The following is a 17090-nucleotide window of genomic DNA, read 5'->3' as shown; positions in this document are numbered from 1 at the left end:
TCATTATCCAGTGGTTGTGGTTTGTGGCTAGATTATTTGATGCCACCATTGGATGGTTTTGATAATATGTTATTAATGTATGACACTTCTATGTCTGAAGGGACTTGAGACTCCTGACTCTAAGATCAGCTGTGGGGCCTGGCACGGATCAGCATTATCTCTGCTTCTATTAAATACCCACATGAATCCCATTTGTGACTTGCTGTTATCCCTCAAAGAATCATTCCTCCCTATACAGAGGGCTCACAACTTTATATTAAGCTCTCTGGAGACAGACATGATGACATTCAAAGATGTTATGAAATTGTTCTCACCATAAACCATTAGATGTCGATCAGTTGGCTGAGTTTGAATAGTCATTTAACTGAACTGGCCATTGTATGAAACACTTGTGTACGAGCGCGATACAAATAAAATATCATATCATAAAATATCATATACCTCGCTGTAACAGCTGTAAACTAGGTGCTTCCCCTCCTGTGTTTACCTTAAAGTCTTCATGTTTTCCCATTTTATCCCAAGTTAAAACACTATGGGCCTCATTACGACCCAGGCGGTAAGTTACCGCCTGGGCCGTGACTTTACCACCATGGCGTAAACTACGTTTACGCCATGGTGGTTGGCGGACTTACCGCCCCATTCCGACCTTGGCGGGGCGGTAAGTCCCCAATCCCCATTTACCCTTCCCCATTCCCATTTTTGCCCCATAGGGCATAATGGGAGTGGGGAAGGCGTTAATTACGCCACCGTAAATTACGGTGGCGTAATTAACTCCATGGTCCCTTAGCGCCATGGATTTTAACACCTGCTAAAAGCAGGTGTTAAAAGGCCATGGCGCTAAGGGACCTCGTACTCGGGCGGTAAGGGTCGGCGCTGTTTACGCTGCCGTAAACCCCTTACCGCCTGGGTCGTAATGAGGCCCAATGAGTTCTCTTGCCCGCTTTTTTATATCGCTACTCAAATTAACTCCGTGGTAGGCTTGTCTAGTTAAATGCGTCCTTTTCTCCTTGAGCAAAATGTTGGTTGAAAACTGGACTAAAGAAACTGTTTATGGGAGCCCTAAAAAAAGTATACATCAAATACAAGTGATTCAAAATAAATCGCACATTGACAAATTCAAAATACATCTTATGGTGCTCGTGCTGCTCCACCTTTACACAAGCTACACTTGTTACCCATTCAGGCAAGAATCACATAGGCCACCATTTTAAATCCTCTGGCCCGTCATCAAATGTTTCCCAAATATCGTATTCATGATTCGACAGTTATCAGACTGGTAGATTCCCAAGGCCCTCTTCACAGATATTGCTTACCTTTCCTCACTTCGGTCAGCAGGTAGAAAAAGTTTACCTGTAAAGGGTTCTTACATTTGGAACAACCTCCCTATTCAAGTGAGAATACTATTCAAGTCCGAATAATAAAGCATGATTGGTGACCTTAAAAATTATTATCGATTGCCCATCGTTTTTTTCAATTTTTTGATCAACTGATAAGGTTTCCAGTTATCAGCTATGATGCATCATGTTTAACATCAGCGCTTTAATACCCTTGGGTTGTTCGCTCTTTGCAAACTGTCATGTAAAAATGTTAAATCCCCCTCCCTGGCATATGTTACCCTTTTTCCATTCCTGTATGTTTTAGGATTATTCAGTTAGACTGTCCCCTTACAAACGGAGTCGATGTAATGCTAAAGTACAGTAAGTCATATATAAGAGGCAGCTGGCATCTTGTTTTTATGCTGGTGACGCCACTCTGGATAAATAAATCCTGATGCGGCTGGGACTGCGAGCCCCACATAGACTGGAACCGATTCACGCTGTGTCTACTTTCCATGTAGTATAATATCTTGTCCGATCATGCAGCCAGCACCATGCGCTGGCACCATGAATCTCACAGAGTTCATGGCGAACCCATGCACAGTATCAAGCCATGAGGTTGTCTGACATGACTTGGAAGGCCTGTTTATCTTTCAAACTTTGATGACTGGAGTTATTCACTCCCCGTCCGTCACATATATTTTTGCATGGATCTCCACCACCTGATTGGGGTTTGTTTTCTATTCCTCCTTGAAACCTGTATTGCTGTCTCCATAGTTGTCGTTGTACCTGACCAAGTAAAACTGTAAAAACTGCATAGTTGCAGATATTTGAGTGAGTGAGCAAACAAAACAATGTAATTGCTTGTTTAATCACTTCGGAAATATTAGTTAATATGTTGATGCAAGTGATATTTCACCACAGCTAGCATAACTCATTCATGCCTAGAGAAACTAAGACAAAATGTGAATGTTTTTATTAAGTAGGTATGTGGAAATTTTTCTGTCTAACTAATGCTTGAGGCTTTACTGTAGAATAACTGATTAATCTGTTTGTTAGGTATCTGTGTATGCTGCTCCAGAACAAATCTATCAAGCCGATTATGCACTGGATGCTGCTGTCAAACTTCTGGAATTTTATGAAGACTATTTTAGCATTGCTTACCCATTACCAAAACAAGGTAAATTACTTCATTCAAATTGCTGATTGTATTTACTGAGTTACCCTGTCTAAGAAATTTCTCAAACGTTTGGCTGCATTTAAACCAATAAGTTGCATACTCCTTCTTTATTGGATGCCTATACATGTGTAATAGCTTCAGCCTCATTACACGTATGGCGGTCTGGAAATAATGTGCCGGTAATACCATTTGCTGACACGTTTCTGGACCGGCATACTACAAGTTTGGTGGTGGGGTGGCCGGATTTATCAGCAGCAAATTTAGGTTTCAGTGCCCATGTTTAGTGCTCATGCTAGGCCCGCCCTCTTGCTCGTCCATAATTGAACCCAGGACGCTGCGCTGTCACCTATAATAGATAGAAGCTGGTAGCGTGATATTACAGCAGCGTATAAAGCATTTAATTTGCTGTCACCTGCACTCCTCTGGCTTTAGGGTATCTGAGAAGACTGTGGATACTGACCCACGACTCAAACCATTGTCAGTAGCAGGCCTGTGACACTGACAGGCCTTCTGCCATGCTTGGCAATGTTATCTGTTAGCATGCAAACTGTTGCCCCGAAATTGCACCTGTATTGTCAGTTAACAACAGCATACCAGGAAGAATGGGAAGAGGATGCTGAGAGAATTGGTTGAAGGTGGTGGGACACCAGGTACTTTATTCCTTTTGGGAGTAGGTAAAGGACAATCATGAGGTAAGGGATTGTGATAGCATAACGGATAATTCATTTCGTTTTTGTGTTTTGATAAGAATAAACAAAGCAGGCAATTGCAGAGGACCGGATGTGCGTTATTGTTTTTCCCTATGTTGCCTGTGCATGCCTCATTCCTCTCCTTTCCACTCTGTGCATGGCTGGTTCATGGGAAGAGTTCATAAGGTGCAAAAAGACAGAGGAGCATTCCTAGCCTATAATTATAAATGGGTAGTGATCAACCATGGGACCAGTTATTTTTTTTCCACGTTGCCTGTGCATCCCTCAATTCTATCTTCTCCACCCGCTGACCTATGTTTAATTGGGAGAGGTCAGGGGGTGAAAAACAGACACAGGGCGCATACATGCCCTAAAATTGTAAATCGGCAGCTATCTACAATGGGGTTTATTCCACCCTGGGGTTCTGAGTGACATCATAGACAACTGAAAGTTTGTGATTGTGCAGGATTTACCTTGGAATCAGTCAGTGGCTCTCTGTTTTTGATTGCTATCCACGTTATGTAAATATTATATGGATGGTGTGTGTATAATGTAGATTTGTGGTTATGACGCTATAGCTAAAGTTACATCACACTTTACATGCACAAATGCTTTTCCCTGTAACGTTTTTCCCATCCAACGTAGTTCATCAAATTTGGCACACCATGGTTCTGGTCAACTCTAAATAGACGTGCCACATTTGTTGAAGGTTCATCAATGTTTTCATGCTGAAATAAAATGAATAGAAACATGCTTTTTTGCATGGGGCTTTGCGTAGAGGCTAAAAATGCACTTTAGGTTATGATATCTCAAAATTGTTCACTTCAGTTTTTGAGATTTTGACACACATCTCAGTTCTGAACTAAACTAGTTTGAAAATTGCATTAGCCAAATTCAACAGTTTCACTTTTCACGAACCAAAAACAGTATAGAGATTTTTAAACATACGAATTAGGTCCGGAGGGCAAAGCAAAGAAGACTTTTATATTTCTCAAGACAAAGAAACACCCTCACATGGGGCACACAACATGGTACCCATGCACACTAAATTCAGAATAATCACCAGAACTAATTGTATACTGACCGACTCTTAACCCATCTGCAAACAGCACACCAATATAAAACACAGCAAAATAGGTTTGATACTGCTGTACACAGACATACGTAGCACACCCAACAAGGAACACAAGCGCATGAAGGTAGGACAAGGGGCAGTAAGGGATGTACTGCAGAATGCAGTCTGTTATCCTCAACTCAGTCACACAATCTCTCTCTCTCTCTCTCTCTCTCTCTCTCTCTCTCTCTCTCTCTCTCTCTCTCTCTCTCAGCCCCAACCACCACCTGCCATTGAAAAGGTATCAAGCAACAGATCCAAACACCTTCTATTGCTAGTATATTCAATAGCACAAGTCACCAAACTTGTAATAAGTAATGTACATTACACTTAGAACTAAGAAAGGAAACTGCTGCAAGACAAAAGACAAAACATGCAATAAGTTGTGGTAAAAAATGTTGATGTGACTGTCTTTTGAATGAGCCGTACCTCCAAAGAATACGCAAGGGGCTTTGTTGCAGATGCTAAAATGGGAGATGTGCGATATTAAGCGATCACTCGTGAAGCATGCATTCATTTGTTCAAGCTACGACAAGCTTAGTCGATCTTGCGATGCACCATTGTGCCACTATGTTAAGATGCATTTCCAGAATCAACCCTGGGGGTGGATCTTGGGTGGCCACCATACTACGGTTACCGGGTAGACACTGAGGACTAGCCAAACACAATCAAGGTACGGTAGCAGAGCAGCAAGGCTCACTCTCAGGATGGCAGTGAGAGTGGTCTAGGGCTACAATTGGTGCACACAGAACAACACCAAAAATTCAATTTAGACAGGTAAGTACAAAAATATACCCTGATTTATTATGCCTTTAGATTACACACTATGCAAGTAAAACTCCTAGTCAAATATTGTCTCATGCTTACTATAACATATATATACACATTCACGATTAGGAGAAGTTAGAAACCATTTGATTTAATAGCCAGTGTATATTTTTGTACATAGTGAAGTATTTAGTCCTAAGAGTTGATTTGGGAGCCCTTCTTCTGGCTTCAGAAAAGGTGGAAGTGGAATATGAACCTCTCCCTAATCTGTTCCAGGGCAGCCCTTCAGGTGGCTCCCTTGAGGGTGTCAAGTTGTCCCCTCAACTGACTCTGCAACAACAGGATGATGTGCAAACTTTGCTTAGGCAAGTTTCCCCTTGTTTTTACTAACTCCAGGCCTGACACCTTTGTGTCAGCATGACATACACTGGGGATAGTGCGCCTACACAAGTCACACATCAAGTCTAATGTCACTAAGGTGTTGGATATAGGGGAGATCGAACCCTCTAACAGTCCATGGTCCAGTCCAATGGTTCTGGTACCAAAGGCAGGCACCACAGATTTGAAGGTCTTCATGGACCATGCAGATGCATATAGAGTTCTTAATGCAGGCACCAAGACAGATGCTCACCCCCTTCCATGAACTGATGATTTAGAGGACAAATTGGGGGCTGCAAAGTATCTCAGTACTTATGGCCTTATTGCATGGTATTGGCAAATATCCCCGACAGACAAGGGGAAGACAGGATTCTCACCACCTGACGGAATTTAAGAGTTCGGGATAATGCCCTTTGGCATAAAGAATGCACTGGCCACTCTTCAAAGATTAGTTAATCATGTCCTGAATGTGGTAGATGATTTCTGCATGGCATATCTTGACGGTATTGCAGTCTTCAATCCTACTTGGGCAGAACATATCAAAAACCGAGGGATTGTGTTGCAGGTTCTTCAGCAGGTCCACTGGACCATAAAGGCAACCAAAGGCCACACCTACCTTGTGCATGATGTTGGAGGGGGCACATTTCAGCCTGTACTCAATAAAGTACAAACTGCGCAAGACTGGGCCACCCCCACAACCCAAACCCAGGGGAGAGCTTTTCTAGGCCTCGCTGGCTATTAGAGGAACTTCATGGCAGACTATGGTACCATAGCTGCCCCTTTGACTGCACTCGCCACTCCAAAGAAACCCAAAAGGTCCATGGAGTGTGAGAAGGCCTTTCAGGGCTTAAGTGATTCCCTTTGCCAGGCCCATGTTTTCAGGGCACTTGACTAACACATACCCTTTATTGTACAGACTGATGCCCCGACGCTGGAATAGGAGCAGTCCTCTCTCAGTAACATGACAAAGGCAGGGAGCACCCTACATGTTTTATCAGTTGTCCGCTTAATGAGAGGGAGTTAGGGTAGGCCCCAGTGGAAGAAGAGTGCTTCGCCATTCATTGTGCCCTTAAGAAGCTGAGACCCTATCTCTTTTGGGATTCACTTAACTACACAAATTGACCATACTCTCTTAAAATGGCTGATGAACTTGAAAGGTTAGAATCCAAAATTGTTCTGGCGGTCCTTAAGCCTTCAACACTTTGAACTCACTATTGAGCATAGGCCAAGTTCTCAACATAGGAATGCCATGATGTATAACCAACTGGAACAATCCAATCCAGGGGTGTATTAGAGCCCCCTCTCCCTACTCTTGAGGGGGCACTATTTGGAAAGATTTTGTTTTTGCAGTTTTACTCCCATAAACGTCTACGTGACACCGTTTCCTTTTGATTTGTTATGATTTTTCCTGGTAGGGCTGGTACAGGCCTTCATCCTGCTAAGGTTTGTGCATTGAGTAACATGACTTTGTGCAGCAATATATATTAAAGTTTTACATTTTGACAGAAATATCTGGCATGTGATGAGAGGGCATTGATATTTTTAGGCATACCTGACACATGATGCGAGTATCTGGATCTTTAGTTGGATCAACTGGATTTGATACTACTAACTGGGCCTTTCATATAACTCTACCAAAGCGCAAAATGTTGGCTTTGCTATTTCTTATTATCGTTTTTGAGGATATGAAAATGCTGAATGTGATGAATACTCTAATATGTAATAATCCTTTTGTTTCTAAAGATCTAGTGGCAATTCCTGATTTTCAGTCTGGTGCTATGGAAAACTGGGGCCTGACCACTTACAGGGAATCGGCTTTGCTGTTTGATCCAGAAACATCCTCTGCCTCTAATAAACTCTGGATAACTATGATTGTGGCCCATGAACTGGCACATCAGGTACTAAAAAATTGTGGCAGGAATTACATATTGGATGATGTTTTTTATAAAGTGTACTTTTGCTTTAATTGCTGCTTTACCATACAAAAAAGTGCAGAATTGAGGACCTGTTTGGCATTTGCTTTCAACATAAAAGTGAATGCATGGAACTCAATTGCACTGTGTCTTTGTTTGTTCATCTTTTGCGGTTAGGAGTATTTGGCGGGAAGCAGGGGAATGTAACTCTTAAATACATTTGGAGAGTAGTTCTGACAGGCTTCAGACTTCTCCCATTCCACTTATTGATTCTTCTATGTTATGTTATGTTACTTTGCATTTATATAGCGCCTTATGTACCATTGGTATGATCTCAAGGCGCTGGTAGGTTGAACGCCCTCGGGAACCGAAGTTCAAGTCAGCAGAGAGAATAGAGAGAGCCAAAGTTGCGTGTGAGCACCGGATATGTGTGCAGCTGGTGTGGCATTCGTGTGATAGCTGCTTCTTAGCGGTAGGTGTGGTGGTTGAGAGATCAAGAGTATGTGTTCGTTCTGGATGGTTTTTATCCGAACCGATTCTGGCTGCGTTTGGCCTGAGAACGCCTAGGCTGGAGGGTGTGTAACCAGCAGTGTAGAAAAGCAGTCATTTTCGTTGACATAAGAAACCATTTACTAATGTTTAAAGTTGGCATATATTCTGGAATACAAATATTGAATTATTTTATGCACACAAACAAGGGTAGCATGAATACATCCAGAAATTCTGGCTATATACAAAATGTTCAAAACAAGAACAGTTCTTCCAGAGACAGCACAATATAAATCTTATAATAAACATTATAAACCATGTCTTGAGAACTCTTTGTTGCCAACCAAAGTATTTATTTAAAAACATTGACAGAAATTGGAAATTAACCACCCTCCATGGTGACAAAGAAAACAAAAAAGATCAATCGCTCAACATTCGTATCCCCTTCATTCTAAGCACCCATACATTCTATAGTCATAGAGATAAGTAAAAGCAATAATGTTATGTGGTAGCTTTCTAGGCATGATATTTGTATCTCCTCTAATTTAGCCACTGTGCTCACAAGGGCAATGTGATTATATCAGTTATTTTTTTCAGTGAAAAGGTTCAGAAGATTCAGCAAGCCATCTCCTGTAGTGGGGAGGGCTGCTCAGAGGCGAGGCCTTCTGAGCTACCTCTTATAAGCAATACCTCCAGAATGGCTCACTTTGAACCAGTCACGGACGACATTGTGATAGCGGCTGTCAGAAAGTTGAAATCATCCTCTCCGGATGACTCGATCCCGCTCAGGTTTTTTTTTTTTTTTTTTTTAAACAACACACCAAACTTAACCAACATTTAGGACATTACCATATACTAGCTTCTTGGCATTACATCAACATGTTACACATCACCCCGCTCAGGTTTATCCAGTCTCTGCCTTTTGAAATTATTCTGCTTTGAAAGAGACAAACCGATCCGACAATGGGAAGCGGAGCTAGAGGGCAAACTATAAGCGATCCAAGCAGAGATGGCCCAGAATCAGTAGTCAAAATTAAAGAAAGCATTAAGGCATATTCAGGGGCAGCTGGAAACTATCTGCACCAAACGAGCGGAGAGAAGCCTACTTCATTTGAAGCATTGGTATTATATAAAAGCGAACAAGGCAGACAGACTCCTGGCCAGGAAGCTTGAAGGGAAACAACAGAAACACAAAGTCAAAGCACTGAAGGATGAGCAGGGGCAAACAATGACGCAGACGACAGGAATTGGGAATATCTTTAAAGAAATTTACCAGCGCTTATATGCCTCCAACTGCCCCAACAAGGGGTAACAGGACACTTATCTAGATGGGATCTCCCACCCAACAATCACAGCAGAAGAAAAAGAGCAGCTGGACCGCCCAATCACAGAAGAGGAAGTAACCAGAGCAATACGGGATCTCCCCAAGAACAAAGCTCCGGGCCCAGACTGTTATAGCACACAATTTTATAATACCTATATAAAGAGAGCGTAGCCCCATTTCTTACAGAACTTTTCAACACCTTTAAAGAAAAGGGAACTATAACACAGACCATGAACGATAGCACTAATAAACTTAGATGCAAAGCTGTTCACCAAAATACTAGCCAACAGACTTTCGCGGGTGCTTCCGAATCTGATCCACCAGGATCAATCGGGCTTCGTCCCTAACAGATAGACCCACGATAATATTAGGACAATAACTCACCTGATCGAAAAAGTAGGGATTACACACACACCAGCAATATTATTGGCGCTCGACGCGGAAAAAGCATTTGACCGTGTCGAGTGGTCACTATTATTTTGCATCCTGGGAAAGATGGGCATGGGGGAGGACTACATAAACATGATATGGGCTAATGATAACTCACCCATTGTGCGGATTGCGGTAAATGGTGAGCTATCTGATAAAGTAAGGATAGAGAGGGGGACAAAACAGGGATGTCCCCTTTCGCCACTCCTATATGCAATTTTCTTAGAACCCCTCTTGGCGCGAATAAGGGACAACCCAGACATCAAAAGCATAGACATGGGGGAATATCCCACAAAATTGCAGCATACGCAGACGATATGCTGGTAGCCCTGGGAGACCCGGCAAAGACATTGCCGATTCTCCTTAAGGAGATAGAGACCTATGGAACCATCTCACGGCTGAAAATAAACAGACAGAAGTCTGAAATACTTATATTGGGCGGAACAGGGACTCTATCCAAAGACAAGCAGCAGCTTTACAACCGAGTGTGGCAGTAGACAGGGTTAAATACCTGGGAGTCACTCTGACCAACCGCATAGACAAACTATTCAAAAAGAACTATCCCAACACCTAGACAAAATCAAGAGGGACTTAGAAAGGTGGAACCCCCTGTTAATATCGTGGTCGGGCCGGATTACGGCAATAAAAATGACAATTCTGCCCAGAATCATGTACTTATTCCAGGCGCTACTGATATTTGTCCCGGCCTCCTTTTTTGAAACACTGACCAAAACAATAATTACATATATATGGCGAAAAATACTCCCAGGGTGTCCAGCATAGTCCTTACTGCCCAAAGAATTAATGGGGGCTGCGCCCTCCCCCACTTCTGTAACTATTACGAGGCTTCTCAGTTGTTGGTCCTGAAAGAGTGGATCCCGGACTCCTCCCAAAAACTCGCCCAAGATAAAGCGGTAGCTACAACCCTACTCTGTCACTTACTCTGGACAAAAAAAGAACAGACACCCGAACATACAAATAAGCGAGGTAATGAAAGCAACCCTAGGGATATGGGATAGAGCTGCCCAAACAGAAACACTGACAATAGATTTGGCCCCTTTCCTTGCCAATGTTTAAGAACCCAGAGTTCCAACCGGTTATGGAGAAAGGTGCTTATCAAAAATGGGTGGGGTGTACAAAGATAGGTGACATGTATCAGGCCCAGGAGATTAGAACCTTTGAAGACTGCACAACATAATTAGGCCTCACCATCAACGATAGTTACAAATACAAACAACTGCATCATTGGCTGCGTTCCCCAAGGATCAAACAGGCAGCGACAAGGAAATTTACCCTGTTTGAATCATATATCACGATACATGCAGGGACCAAGAAATATGTCTCAGACACCTATACATTCCTCAATGCCCGATCTGAAGAGATCAAATGGCTATATATGAAAAGGTGGGGAAATACACTCATATGGGGGGCTATCCCCAAACTCACGCGGGCCGTCCAAACGGGGGAGATGTGGACGAAGATCCTTATACAATGGCACTACACACCAGAAAGACTTAACACTGTGTACAAAGCCACTCCAAACAAGTGCTGGAGAGAGTGCGGGGTAGAGGGTAGCTGGAGACACATCTGGTGGGACTGCCCGGCACTCCAACAATTCTGGAGGGATGTCAAAACGCAAATGCAGTCAGTATTTGACGGAATGGGGATTCTGGGGGAAGAGGTGTGGCTGTGCGGCCTCTGGAACCCCCGAGACCAACTACTGACAAAGATTCAGAACAGAACTTTATGGGTCTGCTGATAGCGCCATGGTTGGCCATAGCCCAAAAATGGAAACAGAAAACGGCACCAACATTATTTGAATGGCTACAAAGAGTATGGTCGCATATAACGATGGAACGCATCACCTATAACATTCAAGGAGATCGGCAGAAATTCAGAACGGACTGGGGGGCGGCCCTTGACTATCTGCAGTTAGACTACATGGAACAATGGTGCCCCCATAAAATAAGGATTTTGGACATGTTCACATAGAAGTCAGGCGGACAGGTATACATTGCCTGACACATCTACAGTGACCTTCTGGAGAAGCAGGGGGGACAGAGGGACGACTGTTATGGCACTTGTTTCGTCCCTGTGTTGTTGATAGAAAATGCAATAAAAATACTTTTAAAAAATAAATAATTATTCTGCTTTTAACAGCAGCACTTTGTGTCTCTTTTCCCATGGGGACTGTTCCCGCTACCTTGAAGCATGAGCTTGTCTCGCAGCTACTGAAAAAACCACAGCTTGATACTGCCCTTGTAGCCAATTACAGGCTTATCTCACTTTTACCTTGTGGTATGAAGCTCATAGAAGCTATTGTTACCCCTCAACTCTCTCACTACATTGAATTCCAGGCTCTTCTACATCCGTTCCAATCTGGATTTTGACCTACCAGGAGTACTGCTTCAGTGATGATTTCTGTTCTGGATGATCTTGCACTACTCCAGGACCGCAGAGAGGTCAGGGTTTTAATACTCCTTGTCCTTTTTGCTGCTTTTGACATGATTGATCTTAACATCTTGCTTCAACGGCCTGGCAGAGGCCAGAATCTCTGGTGTACCTAAGCCTGGTTTACATCCTTTCTCTCAGAGCGTACACAAATGGTTCGTCTATTTCATTTTAAATCACCCCCACTGGCTCTTAACTGCAGGGTCCCCCAGGCTTCCTCACTTTGCCCGCTTCTTTTTAATTTCTATCTACGTTCCCTTGCAGACCTCATTCAGGAGCACAAGATACGATTCTATACATATGCTGATGATACCCAGCTGCTCTTTCATCTGGACTCTCCTGTTTCTGACCCTCCTAAGCTCAGAAGTTGTTTGGAGGCGGTAGGGGAATGGATAGCCAAAATGTGACCCAAATTAAATGGAGAGAAAACAGAGATTGTGCTAACCGGCTCGGCTGCATTTCAGGCAGCCTGGTCTAAGGAATTTTGGCCAGAATTTCTCGGTCCATGTCCCAAACCGAGTGAGTCAGTTAAAGGTCTCGGTGTAAGAATCTTACCTTTGGGCTCTTGGGAGCTACACATCTTGTTGGTATGTAACTCAGGCTTTCTTAAACTGAAAATTCTTTAAAAAAGTTGCTGTTTCTCCCATGAGAATCCCGAGCTAAAGTAGTAGCAGCATCTATTCTAGGCTCCTTAGATTCTTTTGTAATGGCATTTATTTAGGCCATCTATTCTTTTTAAACCAGCGGTTGGAGCTACTTCATAACACTGCAGCTCGGGTGGCCCTGAGAGCAAATCATCTCTTTCATTCTCAGGACCTTCTTCGGAAGCTTCACTGTCTTCTGGTGAGCAGTCGCATTAAATTTAAGATCTTCTGCATTGCTCACCGCGCAATTCATCAGTCCGGTGCTGAGTACCTATAGGCTAAACTAACCCCCTAAGTACCATCTAGTGTGAGGGGACAGTAATGTGAGACTCACAACTGTATTCAGTTTCCTGAGGATTTGCCATTTTATTACACACACAATAATAACAAAAATCCTAACTAAACCTACTCTACCAAGGGATTCTTACCTATTCTAAGATCTATGGGAAAACCTTGTAGCATTCACAACACTAACCCTCACACTAAACACACACACATTCAAAACAACATACATACAACATAAATAAAAAGGTTACCAAACACACAGTGTCTTGGGTGACTTCTTGTGATGCTGGGCAGATTTTGTTCCCCCAGGAATGTCAATTTTCTCCAAGAAACAAAAAGTCTTAACCAAAGTCTTGAAAAGTTCCAAAGAAAACAAAAAGTTCACCCAAATAAAATCCACTGGCCAAAGTAATTTTGTTGGTTGATGAAAGGCTTTTTTCTTTACAATTCCACAAAGAAAATAAAAGCACCAATAGAGTTTCCTGGACGACTTCATTCCAGGAAAGAATAGATGAATTTGACAAAAGTACCTCTCCCACTTTAACAACAATGTCTCCACTGTCAGCGTCTGCTGTGTCTTATGTACAAACTGTCAGAATGTTCCCACTTGAGATTTACTCCTCTCTCTGCATCTTCCTTCTGCGATATAACTGAGAGAGCAGGTTCCTCTACGCACAATTAGTTTCAACAGTTCTGACAAATATTGACAGCCACAGTCCTGCTATTGCTACTACAACTTCGACTGTTCTGCAATTTGCTGCTACAATGGCAACTTCAAGGATGGGAAATTCTACAGTAGTTTCTGTCTCACCGTCTTTGTCTTTAGCATCTAGATACCTTCGGTCCTTAGTTCTGCACTCTATGAATGCAACTACATTACATTACATGATTAATTTTGTCTTCCTTTTGACACCACAATAGGTGTCTCTTTTGATTTGTAATTTTCCATATATCAATTGCTAACGATTACATATTTTGACATCATCTGATGTTCCAAAAGTCACATAACCATTATGTTTTGACATTCCAGACTTTTTCTTTATTGTCCTGTCTTCTTCAGGGTCAAACTATTAAGTATATGACATCCAGTGGTGTAGGTTTGAAAGAAGTATTACAGATAAACCGTTATTACTAAAGGGGGGACAGTACCATAACCTTTATTTTATAAGTCATCAATTCGAAGAGAAGCAGAAACCCCGGATATTATCTGTGTTCATACATGACTTTTGATTACAAAAATTTGAATAGATTGGGAAGAAACTAAAATCAGCAATTATTGTTACATGCAAGGATACCAGTCAGATATCTGTGTATAAAAACAGGTGTGGGGGTCATGCATTCTTTTTTTAAAAAAAACCATTCTTTATCAAAGCAACTGGCATTGCATAGTGCATAGAGGTAGTTAATGTCATAAGGCAAAGCATTAATATATGAGAGTCAACATTTGATAATCAATATATACAATGCCACTAGTCAGGCAGAGATCGGGTGAGCAAAGAGACTTCATGGGCGGAGTCCAGGGGGCATTCAACCTCTTATAGTTTGCATCTACATCCTGTGGCTACAATGTTCACAAAAGATATTCTTGTGAAAGGGCCCCATATGTCTCTCGGATGGGCTTCCGCTGGTTGCATGGAAGTCCTTTTCTTTGGACCAGCTGATCGCTCAAAGCCACTGATTATTAGCGCTCTTCGGTTCATCCAGTTAATTAATGTGCACTGCATAGTAAACACTAGTAGTAAACACAGACTGGGAAGCCTCCAAAGGTAGCCCCTACTATCTTTAAAATAGGAAACAGACATTGCAATAGAGTACATGCCATATCGTTACCAGTCAAATCTGCCAGCAAAGTACATATATCATTCCAAAAGTCTTTGAGCAATGGGCACTCCCACAGTATATGAAAATATCCTGCATCATCTGTCCCACATTAGGGCAACTGCCCCTTCCCTCGTGTGTGAAGAGGTGTAGCCTAGCTGGTGTGTAATGAAACCGATGGAATACTTTTAATTGTATCAACCAAAATGGTGAGTTGTGTGAGACATGACGCGTCTGCGTATACACCATTCAAAATTTCATGCGTAAGTGTCAGGTTCATGTCTTCTGCCCATTTTACACGGACTTTAATTAGTGTTGCAGGTTTCCGGTCTTGAACTAATAAGTACAAGGTAAAAAACACTCCTCTCCAACCACCCGCACCTATAATGTACACCAACACTGCATTCTTCACATGCTCACCTGGGAATTCCAACCACAGCAGTTTGAATGCCCTGTGCACACTGCAGTATTGTAATCACTGCAATGACTTGCCTTGCAGGAACATCGGGACGTCACTCGCTGCCATGAAAGTTCCGTCAGGATACATACTTCCTAATGGGTTGAATCCCTTTCGCCTCCAATTCCGGTTGCTGGCAGAATCTACTTTAGGCAAAGCCGGTACACAATTACAGAGCGGGAAGCCCCTATGGTATGGGTTTGCCACTCCCAGCATCCTCCACAATCGACGCCAAGCCAGAGCAGTAATGCTCATGGTTCGAATGGACAACCATCTGCAAACATGACAGGTAATACCACCAACCTAATTTCTCGATCCCTAGCATTTTACCTCTCTATATTGACATGTGGAATGGGCATGCCCTCTATAAGCCATAATTACACAAATTGTGCCTGCGCTACTATCCAATATAGCCTGAAGCCAGAGGCCGTAAACACCCCCCCCCCTTCTCGTCTTATCGAGTTATAGTAGCCCACTTCAGTCATATTGGTCCCGAATGCCAGACACATTTATAAATTGCAGCATCCAACTCTTTAAAAAACCTAACACCTGGCAAGAGTGGTATGTTTTGGAAAAGGTAGAGTAGTTTCGGGAGCACCACCATCTTGAGTAGTGCTATCTTGCCAGTAATGGTCAGCCGAGTTTGCCCCCAGGCATTAAGCCTATGTTCAAGACTCATCATGTAGTCCCCATAGCATAGTCGTCTACCTAGTAACTATTGTCCCCAGGTATCAAATGCTAATCGGAGCCCATGTAAAGCCCTTTAAGTCTCGAGGTTGCATAGTGGCATCTGTCTGGGGGAAGATCTGTTTTACTACAATTCACCCGCAGCACCGACAGCTGCCCAAACGTAAGGACATCCTGCATAATTGGTGCTAAGTGGATTTGGGGATCTCTGATTTACAGTATTGCATTGTCCGCATATAGCGATATAACCTCTGTAGCCCCGGTCAACATGATTCCTCTATGCAAATGATTTTGTCGAATGAGATCTGTTAAGGGCTCAATAGCTATAGCGAATAGTGAAGGCGACAGGGTCCAGCTCTGTCTGGTGCCTCTTGCTATAGTGAACAGCGCTGACTTAGTTCCATTTATACTAACCCTAGGGACAGGCAAGGTATAGGGAAGGCGGACATACGACACAAAGCCTGGGCCAAACCCGCATTTCAGTACAGCATAGATGTATCGCCACAAGAAAGAGTCGAAGACTTTTTGTATGTCGAGCGTAGCAGCAATTACATGGGCCCCAAGGATCTATCTGTGCCATTATGTTGAATAGGCGATGCAGATTTAGCGCTGTGGAACGCCCTGGGATAAAGCCTAATTGGTCAGGGTGGATTATGTGGGTCATAAGTGGCAATTAACGAGTAGCCCAGATCTTTGCGAATATTTTAAAGTCCGAATGTATTAATGAAAGGGGCCTATAAGATCCCCAGCTGTCGGCAGGTTTGTTTGGTTTGAACAGGGCTGTGATAATCGCCTCTCTCATAGTTTCAGGGAGCATTTGTGTTGTCACCACATCATATATTGCGTGCACCATGCCTCCAAGCGCACACTTGCTGCCTGTGGTGTGCTGCTTGCCGTCATCTAGCCTTGGACTACTCTAGCATTTCCACTGTGACTACCTGTATTGCTCTACTTGCTGCGCTTCCTCCTATACAATGTTTGTCTTTATGCTGCATTTTAGTACCTGCCTGAAAATCGAATTTAGGTGTGCTTTCCATCTGTGCATCCTTCCATGTTGTGCTGCATTCTAGTGCTCTGTGGTAAATTCGAATTTGGTGTGCTTTTCATCTGTGCATCTTTCCATTTTGTGCTGCATTCTAGTGCTCTGT

The 17090-nt window shown here is 42.9% G+C and overlaps 1 protein-coding gene across 8 annotated transcripts in view; it reads left to right on the top strand.

The window, feature by feature from the left end:
* The window catches only part of ERAP1 (endoplasmic reticulum aminopeptidase 1), a 1074730-nt gene that overhangs the window by 223053 nt on the left and 834587 nt on the right, over positions 1-17090 (top strand). For all 8 annotated transcript variants that reach the window (XM_069627669.1, XM_069627672.1, XM_069627670.1 and 5 more), the window contains 2 exons: positions 2376-2496; positions 7189-7343. In XM_069627669.1, the coding sequence (XP_069483770.1) occupies positions 2376-2496; positions 7189-7343 (276 nt within the window). The remainder of the gene's footprint in view (positions 1-2375; positions 2497-7188; positions 7344-17090) is intronic.

Source organism: Ambystoma mexicanum, chromosome 6p (assembly GCF_040938575.1).
Source record: "Ambystoma mexicanum isolate Mex_15411 chromosome 6p, UKY_AmexF1_1, whole genome shotgun sequence".
In the NCBI taxonomy this organism is placed as follows: Eukaryota; Metazoa; Chordata; class Amphibia; order Caudata; family Ambystomatidae; genus Ambystoma; species Ambystoma mexicanum.
Note: the sequence above shows the minus strand (reverse complement) of the source record. Positions and strands in the feature narration are given on the sequence as shown.